Raw genomic sequence first — 15,106 nt, forward strand, 5'->3', positions numbered from 1 at the left:
TTTTGAATCTTTTAACTCAGGTGTTTCTTTACTTCTAGGCACATGGACTACTTTTGCTCTTATTGGAACCTCTCTATTGGGATGCTCTTACTCTCCTGTTTCATTAGTAACTTTCAAAGATGCCTCCCTCTGAACAATGCACTGCTGAGTGATTGTTGGCTTTCCCCCTTGTTTCTAGTTTAAAAGCTGCTCTATTTCCTTTTTAAAGGTTAGTGCCAGCAGCCTGGTTCCACCCTGGTTAAGTTTGAGCCCATTATTTTGGAAAAGACTATCCCTTTCCCAAAAGGTTGTCCATTTCCTTACAAAACCAAACTCCTCTTCCCTGCACCATTGTCTCAACCATGCATTGAGACTCTGGACTCTGCCTGCCTCTGGGGCCCTGCACTTGGAACAGGAAGCATTTGAGAGAATGCTACCTGGAGGTCCTGGATAACTTTCTATTTAAAAGCTTATATTTGGCTTTGTAATGGGAGATACGTCCTATTACGACAGCTAAAAAGGAATGGAACACAGAAGAGGGCTGACTTAGACCAGAGCCCAGCCAGGGGAGGGGAGGACTACAACCCCCAGAGGGCAAAGGGGCTGAAGGGAGACAAAGTCAAGCAAGGCCAGGAATCAAGTGCTGGGCTATTTAAAGGAGAGCAGACACATACAGGAGACTGGTGGGAGTGGCAGGAGGAGGAGGACAACTGAGAATGGAGCAACTAATAACTAAGGGCAGCAGTAAGCCCTGGTGGATTGTTGGGGTGGAGTAGGAAAATGCTGAGTTACCTGTGTTTTGTTGAAATGTGTTTTCTTCAGCTTTTGGATGTTCCTACTGAGGGGGGAGGATGAGTCTCCCAGGGGCAATCCACCTCAGCTCAGGGGAGACACCTGAGCTTGGGAAGGGGAGGGGAATGCTGAGATTGTGACTAAATTAGACCCCTGAAAGCGGGCCAAGCTTCAGGGAACTGTGTTTAAGGACTTGGCTATTATAAGTGGTGGGGCTGGGATGGGCACAGCTGGAACTGAACTCTGTTATGGAGGAACCGCTGGGCTAGGACATAGCCCAACTACAGCGTTGGAGTTTAAAAGACTTTTTCTGGTATGGGCTGTACTGCAGAGACAGGCACAGTCGGAGAGCACGAATGTGAAGGACCTGTTGGTCCCGGATAAGGTCGAACTCTTGGAACTGTGTTCGCTAGTGCTAGTACAGGCTGGGGTGCAAGGGCAGGCACAACCTGGCTGGACTTTATTTTGGGGAAAACCCACGGCTTTTGCTGAACAGTTTTGCTTACCACCCAAGTGTGGATGGACTCACCTGTGCTTAAAATCACATCCAGACATCATGAGGCTTTGGGATACTGCAGCAAAGAACCACCGGAGGAAGCTCCAGCAGGAAAACCCCACCCTATGAGCGGTTACAGCTTCTAGAACTTTCCTTCCACACCGTCCTATGTCGTTGGTGCCCATATTTATCAAAACAGCCAGCTCCTCCCTGTCACTGTCTAAAATCCTGTCTAGGTGATGCGTGAGGTCTGCCATCTTTGCACAAGGTAGGCATGGTACCAGGTGATCCTCACGCCCACCAGCCACCCAGCTACCTACACTCCTAATAATCGAATAACCAGCAATGATGGCCGACCTAACCCTTACCTCCTAGGCAGTAGCCCTGGGAAACTCATCCTCCCCCTGTTTTTGGTCAGCCCATTGTTGGGATGGATCTGAGGGATATACATTTCCTCCTGAAAAGGTCTTGCCGCTCCCTGGTGGATTGATCATGAGGTGTTTGATAGGTGTGAGTTTTTTTGAAGGAGTTTTTTGTGAACATCTTTGGAGATATCTTTGCCCAGGATCTGCTAGGAGGGCTTGTTACTCCCTCTCTAGCAGAACTAGATGTGATTTAGGGTTTTTGCTTGCACTCAGCAAACAGCAAGGCAAAGGCTTTGGAAGAGGAGATATTTTTCTAGAGATTTTTTGACCTGTTTCACAGTGAGGCAGGTACGACCTTGTTGAAGTAATTGGAAGTTGGCTGTTTATTCCATGAGCGCACACAGATTTTTTGTCTTGCAATGAATTAGATATGTGCAGAACCTCTCTATTGAAGACTTCCAAACAATTATTCCAGCTCTGGTGATCTCTGTGTTAGAGTATTGCGATGTCTTATACATGAGGTTACTTACAAGAAAAGAGACTTCAGGTTGCTCAGATCAGCGCTACTCAACTAATTACTAGTACAGTGGAATGAGCGTATTACTTCAGTGATAAAAGCATTGCATTACTCACCAGTGTCTGCCTGGATATGCTTTAAATTGATGATGCTTTAAATTGGGCACCAGGGTATCTGAAGGATAAATTATCCTTCTTCGAGCCTGACAGAATTAGGTGGTCCTCGCAATCTGCCTATTTAGAAATTCCCCCAGTGAGGTCAGTTAAACTAGAGAGCACTAGGAATTGGACTTTTGTTGTCTCACCATTCGGACCCTTTGAAGTAGTGACTCTCCCACTTCAGTCACCCAGACAGTCTCCCAGAGGTAGAGAGATAAGACAGAGTATTGACAGCAATAATTTAGATGAAAATCAAAATATGATCAGAGACAAAGTGAAAAAAACAACTTTATTTAAAAGCACTGTGATGTTTCACTGGCTGGCAAAAGAATAACCTTTTCAGATTAAGTAAACAGCATTTAATATAATCTTTTCTGTTATCTCCCCAAATTATATTCAGAACCGGCTCTGTACAGATACTCCCCAAATCCGATAAGTATCTTAAAATTAAATAACAACTTACAATATAATATGCTGTTTTTTAACTTTACTAAATTTTAGCAATAAACTGTTATATTCTTTTTTTTCAGCATTCCCAGGATACTTAGTTTTAGTTGTTAATGTTGGCGCATGCACTTATCTATTTTTCTTTCTTTTTTACTTCTGTCACGCTCCCTTTTTACTTTGGCTCTGAATGTCAAAGGGGAGAAAGCACCTCCAGTTCAACAGGGAAATAATTAGGGCAAATTAAAAAATAGGCACAATTCCCAGATAAATAGGCTCAGGCTGACAACAGTATCTGTTAGAATTGTATCTTAAATCCTAACCTTAATTTGTTCATACAGAAAAAAAAAACTGTACAGAAATTAATTTCTCCTTAGTGGAAATTTTCTGTCAAAGTGTAACATTATGGTTTTTTTTCTCTCACAAACTTTTATTTCTCATTCACCACAGCCAACTGGCTCGGAAACTAAAATCTGTGGCCCAGCAATCACTGTCCTGTCCTGACACCTTGACAGCTGATACTTATACCAAATACAGGGGGTCATTCTCTAATGTTATCGCACGCGAAAAGGGACCGACGCTGCAGACACATCGCTGCGGGTGAAAAGTAAGATTCCTTATCGCCGCCAGTTTGGACCAAATAACTACTTTTATGGTTGTAGTTATTCGGCGCGAAAGCCAGCAGCGATTGAACCTCGGAGGTGCGATCGCTCCCGCTATCGCAGAACCGACTCCCGTTACCGCCAGATTCTCTAAACTCTGCGATCAGAGAATCCAGGCCACAGGCACTAAAATTCTCACTCACACACGCATTCACTCAGAAATGTGCCTTCAAATATTCCCTCTATATTTTTATACTGAATACAGACACTTCAGGAAGTCCCTGAAGAGAAACAGGTGAAGAAAGCACCCCTGCCCTCGCACTGTCTCCTCACTGTCTCACTGACTGGATCCTAACTGACACAACTGCCCTGACAGCTTAGCATGAAGCACTTAGGTTACCATGGATACGGTACACTGACAGTTTCCAGAGCTCCTAGGTACCAGCATGAGCTAAGACAGCCCCAATCAGCTGACAACCTTTACTGTGAGCTGGGGATGGGAACCCTGAAACCCTACACTGTGACAGCCAACTTTCCCATAAATTTTAATTCCCTGTACGTACCAGGATCAGTCCAGGACACCTGGGTTGTGACTCCGCACCAGTAGATGGAGACAGACTAAAACTTGTGGGCGGAGCCATATATGCCCCTGTGCCAGTCACAGCCCCTCAGTCTTACTCTGTCTCCAGTAGATGGTGCAGGTCCGGTCACAGCTCCTCCCTGCCCTGATTCTGGTACTCCGTCAGGGTTGGTTTTCTTTTTGGTTTAGGCCAGGTTAGGCTTTAGTGTCTTTTAATTGGAATTTTTGCCAAGTTGTCACTGACGTCCGTCTGCCCTGCCTCCCAGGGGGGTTGAGAGGTCCTGAGGGGACTACCCCCCCCCCCCGGTTGAGGCCGCTGCTAGGGTCGAGGACCCGGCTTTTCTAAGTAGCAGCGTCAGGGGTGACACCGGGGAGCCCGGTTCACTCACCCCTGCTGGACTAGGGCTCCAGGACCGCGGACAGCGACAGGCGTTGTTTTTTTGTAAAAAAAAAAAAAGAGTTTTGTCTTTTGTTTTGTGCCGGCTCTCTGTTCCTTGCGTCGCCGCTCTCGGGGGAGGGGGCGCCGCTGACAGGGGGGAGGCTGTTCGCGCAATTTTATTATTTTTTTTTTATTTCCTCTGCGGCCGTCTTCGCGCCGTTTTCGCCGGCATGCCTCGCGGCTCCGCTTGCCGGGCCTGCGGCTCGGCTCGGCGCGCGCGTCTCTCGCACGACGGCCTATGCGCCTCCTGCATCCCGGGCGATGAAGGGTCGTCCGGGGCATCTCGGGGGGCTCGAGTGCGGCCCGCGTGACCACCGCCGAGCGGGGGGGGCGCGATAGAGAGGCCCCAGGATTTGTTCCCGCTCGGCGCGGGAGTGGCGGCCATTTTAGCCACGGGCCGCAAAATGGCGCGGGAAGCGGCAGGGCCTGCGGCCTTGCCTCCCGCGCTGTCTCTTCAGCGGGGCCCGACGGGGGGGAGTCCCTCGGGGGACCCAGGGTCCCCGGGGAGCCCAGCTGAGGCTGCTTCTGATTCCAGCTTGTTTTCGGAGGACTTTGCGCTTTTGCTGCGCAAAGTCCTGAAATGTAGGAAAAGTAAGAGCAAGCGCGGCCGGAGGGAGTCCCGCAGGGCTCCACCGCCGAAAAAGTCCAACAGGCCCTCGGGGGTTACGGCTGTGCCCCCGTGTGCTTCCAGGGGGAAACGGCCTCCGCGTGGCGTCCCACAGGAGGCGGACCCGGATTCCTCCACGGGGGCGGACACGGATTCCCCTAAAGAGCCCCAAAATGGGGCCGATGACGTGGCAGGGGACGGATCCGCTCCATCTGCAGCAGGAAAGGCACCACAGGCAGCGGAGGGAGACGATCCCAAGGTGGTCCGGTTTTTCCGCAGGGAGGAACTGCCTCCCCTAATTCCGGCCATCCTCCAGGAACTGGGAATTGAAGCACCTCCGGTAGCGGTCCGGCAGGAGGCGAACATGGATCCGGTCCTGTTAGGCCTCACGGGCCCTGCAGTGGCTTTTCCGTTTCAATTTTCTTCTTAAGCTCCCCAAGGTGGATTCGGCGGTCTCTGCGGTAACAAAGAGATCCACTATTCCAGTCACGGGTGCGACAGCCCTCTGAGTTCTTCAGGACAGGAAGCTGGAAGTGCAACTTAAGAAGATTTCGAGGTTTCCGCGCTGGGTAATCGAGCCGCCATCTGTACGAATTTCGCTAGGACAGCTAACTTGCGCTGGGCCCAAGTTCTCCAGGCCAATGCGGATCTTTCCGCTGACGAGGCAGCGCAGGCGGATAGGTTGGAAGCAGCCATAGCATATGGCGCAGATGCGCTCCACGATCTGCTGCGTACTTCGGCGAGATCCATGGTGGCTGCGGTTTCGGCGCGCAGACTCAGACGGCTCCTCCAAGGCTCACCTCGGGGCGCTACCGTTCAAAGGCAAGTTGCTGTTTGGAAAGGAGTTAGATGACTTGAGGGTTTCCCTGGGGGAAAACAGGGCTTTTAGGCTGCCCGAGGATAGATCCAGGGCGTGGTCTTCGTTTTCGGCTAGGTCCCGCTTTCGGGGTCCCAGGAAGTCGCGTCCTCAAAGGTCGTCTGGGCACGCATATAGGTCTGCTTCCTCCCGTACTTCGCAGTGGCAGCAACAGTCCTTTCGGGGAAAGCGCTTCGGAAGGCAAGGAGGTCCCCTGGCGATTACGGGGCCCAAGTCGTCACGATGCAGAGTGGTCGGCCCATCGCCTGCCGCAGCCCCTGCACTCCGTTCCCAATTTCGGGGCGCGGTTGATGTCCTTTTTCGGGAGATGGGCCGATGTAACGTCGGACTAGTGGGTCCTCAGCGTGATAAGACACGGCTACGCGTTAGATTTTGCTCGCACTCCAGCGGACAAGGTCCTTGTCTCGCCCTGCAAGGCCCCCGAGAAGAGGGGCGGCGGTGCTAGGCACCATCCGACGCTTAGAAGCTTTGGGAGCCATTTCCCCCGTCCCGGTCAGCCAGCATGGCAGGGGCCGTTACGCCATTTACTTCATCGTCCCAAAGAAAGACGGCTCGTTCAGACCAATCCTGGATCTCAAGGGAGTAAACCGATGCCTGCGCGTTCCTCACTTCAAAATGGAGACGATTCGGTCGGTCATCGCCGCGGTAAGGCCCGGTGAGTTCCTGGCCTCCCTGGACCTCACGGAGGCGTATCTTCACATAGGCATTCAGCCGGCGTTCCAAAGCTTCCTCAGGTTCTGCATTCTAGGACGGCAGTTTCGGGCGCTCCCATTTGGGCTCGCAACGGCTCCCCGTACATTCACGAAGGTGATGGTGGTGGTGGCGGCGCAGTTGCGCCGGGAAGGTCTTCTGGTCCATCCTTATCTGGACGATTGGCTGATTCGGGCGAAGTTCGAGAATCAGTGTCTATTGGCAGTGGACAGGGTCCTCCATCTCCTGCAGTCCCTAGGAGGGGTGGTCAACTTCAGCAGAAGTCATCTGGCACCCACGCAGACCTTGGAATATCTAGGAGCGGTGTTCGACACGAAGCAAGGCAAGGTGTTCCTGTCACACGACCGGGTATGCAAACTGCAATCTCAGGTACGGCGTTTACTGTCGCTCCGTCGACCGCGGGTCTGTGACTACCTTATGGTCCTCGGATCTATGGCTTCCACGCTGGCGCTGGTCCCCTGGGCGTTTGCTCACCTGCGACCATTACAGTCTTCGTTACTGACCCGCTGGAAGCCGGTCTCGGAGGACTTCCAACTACCGCTTCCTTTAGCGGGACACGCGAGGTCCAGCCTGCTTTGGTGGCTGGATTCCAGTCATCTGTCTTCTGGAGTCTCCCTTCTGGTACCCGACTGGACAGTGGTAACCACGGATGCCAGCCTTTCCGGCTGGGGGGCGGTCTGCCTAGGGAGTTCGGTCCAAGGCCAATGGTCAGTGTCGCAAGCCCAATGGTCTATCAATCGCCTAGAGGCCAGAGCGGTCCGTCTGGCCTTACAACACTTCCTGCCGTTGCTGCGGGGAAAGGCAGACCGGGTGTTGTCGGACAATGCGACCACCGTGGCTTACATCAACCGCCAGGGCGGGACAAGGAGTCCCCAGGTGGCGGAGGAGGCTCAACGCTTGATGGCCTGGTCGGAGCTGCATCTCAGCAACATAGCAGCATCTCACATTGCGGGAGTCGACAACGTTCAGGCGGATTTTCTCAGCCGTCATCGTCTAGATCCCGGAGAGTGGGAGCTGGGGGACGAAGCGTTCCTTCTCATTTGCGAAACGTGGAGGGGTGCCCCACATGGATCTGATGGCCACGTGGCACAATGCGAAGGCTCCGCGATTTTACAGCCGACGTCGAGAACGGGGGGCAGAGGGCATCGATGCGTTGGTGCTTCCCTGGCCGACGGACGTGTTGCTCTACGTGTTTCCCCCCGTGGCCAATGATCGGCAAGATTCAGAGGCGCATAGAGTTGCACCCGGCCAAGGTGATCTTGGTGGCACCGGAATGGCCGCGCCGGCTGTGGTTCGCAGACCTTGTCCAGCTGGCAGTAACGGCGCCCCTTCGGCTCCAAGGAATGGCGGGCCTGCTCTGCCAGGGCCCCGTCTGGTTGGAGGATGCGGATCACTTCTGTCTCGCGGCATGGCTTTTGAGAGGAGGCGCCTGAAGAGTAAAGGTTACTCGGATGCGGTGGTGGCTACGTTGCTGCGTTCCAGGAAACAGTCGACGTTTTCTGGCTTATGTCCGTGTCTGGGTGGTCTTTGAGGAATGGTGCGTGCAGCGTGGGGTGGACCCCACTTCGGCTTCCGTTTCCGACATTCTGGCTTTCCTCCAGGCAGGTCTGGCCAAGGGTCTGGCGTGCAGTTCCCTACGGGTTCAGGTAGCGGCGCTTGGTTGTTTGCGAGGTAAGGTCCGGGGTGCGTCCTTGGCGTTTTCACCCGGATATTTCTCGTTTCCTTCGGGGGGCTAAGCACCTTCGCCCTCCATTACGGCTCCCTTGTCCGGCTTGGAACCTCAATTGGGTTCTCTCCGCTCTCTGTGCGGCACCGTTTGAGCCCTTGAAACGCGTAACGCTTAAGGATCTCACTTTGAAAACGGCGTTCTTGGTGGCGATTGCCTCGGCGCGGCGTGTCTCCGAGCTACAGGCCCTGTCCTGTAGGGAACCTTTCTTGCGTATTTCGGATTCCGGTGTTTCTCTGCGGACGGTTCCTTCCTTTCTTCCGAAAGTTGTGTCGTCTTTTCATGTGAATCAATCGGTGGAGCTGCCCGCTTTCGCGGGTGGGGCGTCCTCCGTTCCGGAAGCAAGGGACTTACGGAAGCTAGACGTGAGGAGGTCCCTCCTTCGGTATCTGGAGGTCACTAATCCGTTTCGGATCACGGATCATCTGTTTGTCCTGTTCTCTGGTCCAAAGAAAGGGGCCGCAGCGTCTCGCACTACGATAGCCCGTTGGCTCAAAGAGGCCATTGGTTCGGCCTACTTGATGCGTGGAAAGCCACTTCCTGTTGGCCTGAGGGCTCACTCGACTCGATCTCAAGCGACGTCTTGGGCGGAAGCTTCGCAGGTGTCGCCTCAAGAGATTTGCAGGGCGGCTACCTGGAAGTCGTTGCATACCTTTATCAGGCATTACCGTTTGGATGTCAGGGCTACCGATCCCGGGGGTTTTGGAGAGAGGTTACTCCGAGCGGGACTCTCTGCTTCCCACCCTCAGTAGGTTTGCTCTGGTACATCCCAGGTGTCCTGGACTGATCCTGGTACGTACAGGGAAAGGAAAATTAGTTTCTTACCTGATAATTTTCGTTCCTGTAGTACCAAGGATCAGTCCAGGATCCCGCCCGCAGTGCTGCGCTGAAGTAATGGAGAGTCCGCTCATTGTTCTAAATTATTCTGTTCCGCTGGTTCGCTCTCTCGGTTGGGGAGTCTGTTTCCAGAAGGGGTGTTCTTCCCCGTTTTGTTTGTGGTTACTAGCTAGTTTGGTTCTCTGGTTGTGTTCTACTTTGACATTATGTAAGACTGAGGGGCTGTGACTGGCACAGGGGCATATATGGCTCCGCCCACAAGTTTTAGTCTGTCTCCATCTACTGGTGCGGAGTCACAACCCAGGTGTCCTGGACTGATCCTTGGTACTACAGGAACGAAAATTATCAGGTAAGAAACTAATTTTCCTTTTTAAACCATTTTCTCAGCTTATTTTATTTAACAAAAATAAAATGTTACTCTCCCCCCTTCTTTATCTTAACTACTGGGTTAAAGTTGTGTGGGCCCAAAATGCTGGAATGATCTTCCTAAATAAATTAGGCTTTTAAACTATTATTAATGTTTCACAAGGCAGTGATGATATTTTTACTTAATTCTGCTTTTCTTGAATGCCAAGTTGAGTTAATTATGAATCAGCTGGATGAGCTAGATTAGGCTTTAAGAGGTGTTCTGCATGGAGGATGGGTGGGCAGATAGATGGGGATGTCTAATTGTTTTAAGTGTTTTGTTTGTTTCTTATATGTGTTGTTATTATTGTTGTTTTATCTGCTGTAACCCACGCCAAGCACAATGTGGATGAATGGAGCAGGCTACAAATCACAATAAATATGTAAAATAAAATAAATTTTTTACTAAACTGTAGTTATAATGCAACCAAAAAACAAAGCGAAAGTCGATCCAATATTGCTGAGTAGCAAAGAAACAAAGAAGATCTGTGTATGAAGGGACTTTTATTAGAACTTGCCCGACTCTGGCCGAGTTTCGCTCACACAGGAGCTGCCTCAGGGGCTATTGAGAATAAAATTTGAGATTAAAAACACACATATGTGAAAGACATATTTACATGAATGTATGTATATACACAAAAAAACAAATGAAAACATGATTGTATATTAAAATGAGAAAAGCTCAATTGTCTGCACATAAGTCACAAATGTGAATACTATACATAACTTAAAAATGTACAAACATTTATAGAAATGTGAATAAATAAATACTGTACCAACATGATTACCTAATGTCAAAGTGATAATAAATAAACTGCAATTATGTTCATATGTGTGTATATTTGTAATAATGGCACAAAGGACTGGGTATAACAGAGGAGTGACGTAAACCAGTAGGAAATTGATATGGTCGCAATGACTAAGGATACCTGTGTAAATGGATTCTTGATTAAGAAAAATTTGATACAAGATCAGCAGTGCATATGTGTAGCGATTCTAAAAGAGACAACTTGGTGTAAAAATAAAACACATACATACTTGAACCAAAGAATTAAAGGAGAAATAAAAAATAGTAAAAGATTAAAAACAAATAACTAAAAATAAAATGCAAGGCTTAAAACAAAATGGATTAAAAGGAAAGATAGCAATTACATCTTCAAGGTGATTTTAACAGCAAACTGAAAATGTAATCCACCCGTGCCGATTTACAAGTATAAAGAGATTCATTCTTGATCAAAGAACATTGCCGATATGAAAAACACTGTGCAGTGCCGTATGTCAGAACTTTCTCAAATGAATATCGTGAGAGTATATTTAAATACCCCTGCCATCACAGTTCAGTCGCTTATTTTTCACTACATGGTGAGAATCGATACCAGTTTGGTGAGTTACTATTTGGAATGATCCTTTATATTCCTGGATTCTTTTATTTTCATAATTATTCTAACAAATTTGTTTTACAGGTTCCCACTAATGTTGAAAATGAGAGTGTAATCGGGAAGAGTTACCCGTTTCAGTATCATTCCTACTCACGGCACTGCACGATTTACAAATGCTGTTAAAAAACCTGGTGCCGTTACGAAACTGTGATTTAGTCATATCTATGGCATTAAGGTAATGTCGTTTTTAATTTTAACCACTTCAATCGGCACTTACAGACAATACTGTCATTTTGCGATTCACTCGATTTTGACGATGCAATCCCCATACAGTCTTCATTAAGAGTACACCTTTTAATTTTAATACAATTTTTATACAATTTTAATTTTTAATCCTTTTATACAAATGCATCATTTTTTAGTCATATATTTTTTATTATTTTTACTGCTCCATATTTATTAATTTTTCCCCCTTTTTTATTTCTTGTATACCCTTGCATTTGGTGTTTAAATTTATTTAGTTTCACTTTCTAACATAGCCAAGGCAAAACCTTTTTTTTTGCCTTGGCTACCTGGGACCACCTTTCGATTATCTTTATTGGACTTTCTAACATAGTACATCAGGCTAATCCTGGTATATATGGTATATTTCTATATATCTTTTATCTCAATATATCAACATATTACCCGGGCCGTTATGCCTTAATTTCGGCACTAAAACATTCAAAGCATGAAGTCAGTGCTATCGGTGTAACCACAATGTATTGTTGAATTTATGGCGGGCTTCCCTAATAAAATTGCGAGTTCACATCTTAAATACCCCCATTTTTACAAGCCAATTGGTTAAAAGACATCCGTTCTATAAATAGTTCTGACATACGGCACTGCACAGTGTTTTTCATATCGGCAATATTCTTTGATCAAGAATGAATCTCTTTATACTTGTAAATCGGCACTGGTGGATTACATTTTCAGTTTGCAGTTAAAATCACCTTGAAGATGCAATTGCTATCTTTCCTTTTAATCCGTTTTAAGTCGTCATTTTATTTTTAGTTATTTTTACTATCTTTTTTTTCTTTTTTGGTTCAAGTATGTATGTGTTTTATTTTTACATCAAGTTGTCTCTTTTAGAATCAGCACACATATGCACTGATGATCTTCTATCGACGTTTTCTTAATCAAGAATCCATTTACACAGGTATCCTTAGTCATTGCGACCATATCAGTTTCCTACTGGTTTACGTCACTCCTCTGTTATACCCAGTCCTTTGTGCCATTATGACAAATATACACACATATGAACATAATTGCAGTTTATTTATTATCACTCTGGCATTAGGTAATCATGTTGGTACAGTATTTATTCACATTAGGTAATCATGTTGGTACAATAATTATTTATTCACATTTCTATACGTTTGTACGTTTTTAATTTATATACAGTATTCACATTTTGTTGACTTATATGCAGACAATTGAGCTTTTCTCATTTTAATATATAATCATGTTTTCATTTGGGGTTTTTTTGTGTATATACAAACATTCATATAAATATGTCTTTCACATATGTGTGTTTTTAATCTCAAATTTTATTCTCAATAGCCCCTAAGGCAGCCCCTGAGTGAGCGAAACTCGGCCAGAGTCGGGCAAGTTCTAATAAAAGTCCCTTGATACACCGATCTTCTTTGTTTCTTCGCTATTCAGTTATAATGCAACCTAAAGCTCCCTTGTATATGCAAGCAATCTCAGACCCAGTTCATCTGGTATTATTTAAACCCAGTTGCAAATGTGCTATTAATCCAGAAAAAGGTGTCACCAACAACTTATTTGCTTATCTTTACATATTCAAGTGGACTAACATGGAGCCAAATTACTTTATTCAAGAAACATCCTATAAAGTTCAAGCATGTTTGTTTCTAATACTCAGCTCTCACAGAGGCTTTAACAGCTGAGAAATATCCTGCTCCATTGGTGTTTATGGCTTCATTAGCCCCATTACCTGTGAGAAAAAAGCTCAAGACAGCAGGACACCACCTGCAGAACACAAACTCCATCCTCGGGAAGTGTTGCAGATCTCTGAAGGTATAGTTTGTAGCTGGATACCAGGATCTCTGTCTGCAAAATAAGAGACAGATTCACACCTAATCCCAACAGCCCTAAACCCTTGTTTGGAGTAATGATTCTGTCTAGTAAAGTCTCAGCCCCTGCCCAATAATCTCAGAGACCCCAGACTGTCATGTGCTGAAATAAAATAGTTTGTGATTATTTATGATTGTCCTTCACAAGTGGCCTGGGTTTCAAAAGAGCAAAATTAGTTAAAGACAGGGTCAATATTTGATATTTGGCAGACAACTGGACAGTTCTCCCACACCCTCCTGCCCAAAAAGTGCAGCCAGAAGACAAGTCCAATATCACTTGCAAGAGTCGATTAGCAGGTGGAAAAGTGCACATACAAGGCTGGTAATGTATACATGTGTAACCCTTACAAAATCACAACCACCATATGTACCTCACACCCCAGGCTGCCCCTGTAAAATGAAACACTCAAATACTCTTGAGTTCAATCCAGTGGGTGCACTGAGAGGAGAGGATCACCTTGCTGGTGGCTGAAAGGAATCAGTAAGGTTTTGCTTGGGACATTGTCTTTTTTAAAAGTATTGGGGCAAAGTTAACTATTTGGTAATATTATTTAGTGTGTTTGTGTGTTTGTGCTTTTAATAGTCAGTAAGGCAGCAAATAAACAGAAGTTAGACTGTATTTTTAAATAGTCAGTCAGTAAGGCAGCTAGTAAGCAGTAGTTAGTGGGCCAGATTTTAAATACCCTGCGCGCGTAAATCCGGCCGGATTTACGCGCGCAGGGCCCTCGTGCGCTGGCACGCCTATTTTGCATAGGCCGCCGGCGCGCGCACAGCCCTGGGACGCGAGTAAGTCCCGGGGCTTCGTAAAAGGGTCGGGGAGGGGGCATGTCCAGGGGCGGGATTGGGGTCAGGGGGCGGTTCGGGGCGGGACCGGGGGGCATGGCGCCGGCCCAGGGGCGTGGTCGAGGCCTCCGGACCAGCCCCCAGGTCAGGTGATGGTGCGCCAGCAGCCTGCTGGCGTGCGCAGATTTACGCCTGCTTTCAGCAGGCGTAAATCTGGCAACAAAGGTAGGGGGGGGGGTTTAGATCGGGCCGGGGGGGTGGGTTAGGTAGGGGAAGGGAGGGCAAGGTGGGGGGAGGGCAAAGGAAAGTTCCCTCCAAGGCCGCTCCGATTTCGTAGTGGCCTTGGAGGGAACAGGCAACGCGCGCCGGGCTCGGCGCGCGCAGGTGGCACAAATGTGCACCCCCTTGCGCGCACCAACCCCGGATTTTATAAGATACGCGCGGCTACTCCTGGCCCCCCCAAGCTGGCCAAAAGTTGAATACGTTGGAAATCGCGATTGTTGATCCAAAATAAAAATTTAAACCCCTCACCTTCCTTAATCCCCCCCCAAAGACTTACCACAACTCCCTGGTGATCCAGTGGGGAGTCAGGACGCCATTCCTGAACTCCTTTGCGAGGAGCACGTGCCCCCCCCCAAGCTGGCCAAAAGTTCCTTTTGGGTCGAACGAGGGTCCCGGAGCGACCCCGCGGGGAATCACGTGACGTCGGCCCCACGTCAGAGTGACGCGGCGTCACGTGATTCCCCGCGGGGTCGCTCCGGGACCCTCGTTCGACCCAAAAGGAACTTTTGGCCAGCTTGGGGGGGCCTCCTGACACCCCCAAGCTGGCCAAAAGTTCCTTTTGGGTCGAACGAGGGTCCCGGAGCGACCCCGCGGGGAATCACGTGACGTCGGCCCCACGTCAGAGTGACGCGGCGTCACGTGATTCCCCGCGGGGTCGCTCCGGGACCCTCATTCGACCCAAAAGGAACTTTTGGCCAGCTTGGGGGGGGCACGTGCTCCTCGCAAAGGAGTTCAGGAATGGCGTCCTGACTCCCCACTGGATCACCAGGGAGTTGTGGTAAGTCTTTGGGGGGGGATTAAGGAAGGTGAGGGGTTTAAATTTTTATTTTGGATCAACAATCGCGATTTCCAACTTATTCAACATAGCTATGTTGAATAAGTTGGAAATCCGATCGTTTTCGCCTCATCACTTTTTTAAGTTAAAAAAAAAAAAAAGTAGCGTTTTACATTTAAGTTCAAAACGAATGCACACCCCTACCGTCCACCTG

At 48.3% G+C, this 15,106-nt stretch overlaps 1 protein-coding gene across 2 annotated transcripts in view; it reads right to left on the minus strand.

Annotated features, from left to right (window-relative positions):
* The window catches only part of LOC115075844 (carcinoembryonic antigen-related cell adhesion molecule 1-like), a 90,816-nt gene that overhangs the window by 70,659 nt on the left and 5,051 nt on the right, over positions 1-15,106 (minus strand). For both annotated transcript variants that reach the window (XM_029576692.1, XM_029576691.1), the window contains exon 2: positions 12,914-13,029. In XM_029576692.1, the coding sequence (XP_029432552.1) occupies positions 12,914-12,968 (55 nt within the window). In that variant the 5' untranslated portion in view covers positions 12,969-13,029. The remainder of the gene's footprint in view (positions 1-12,913; positions 13,030-15,106) is intronic.

Source organism: Rhinatrema bivittatum, chromosome 14, assembly GCF_901001135.1.
Source record: "Rhinatrema bivittatum chromosome 14, aRhiBiv1.1, whole genome shotgun sequence".
Lineage (NCBI taxonomy): Eukaryota > Metazoa > Chordata > Amphibia > Gymnophiona > Rhinatrematidae > Rhinatrema > Rhinatrema bivittatum.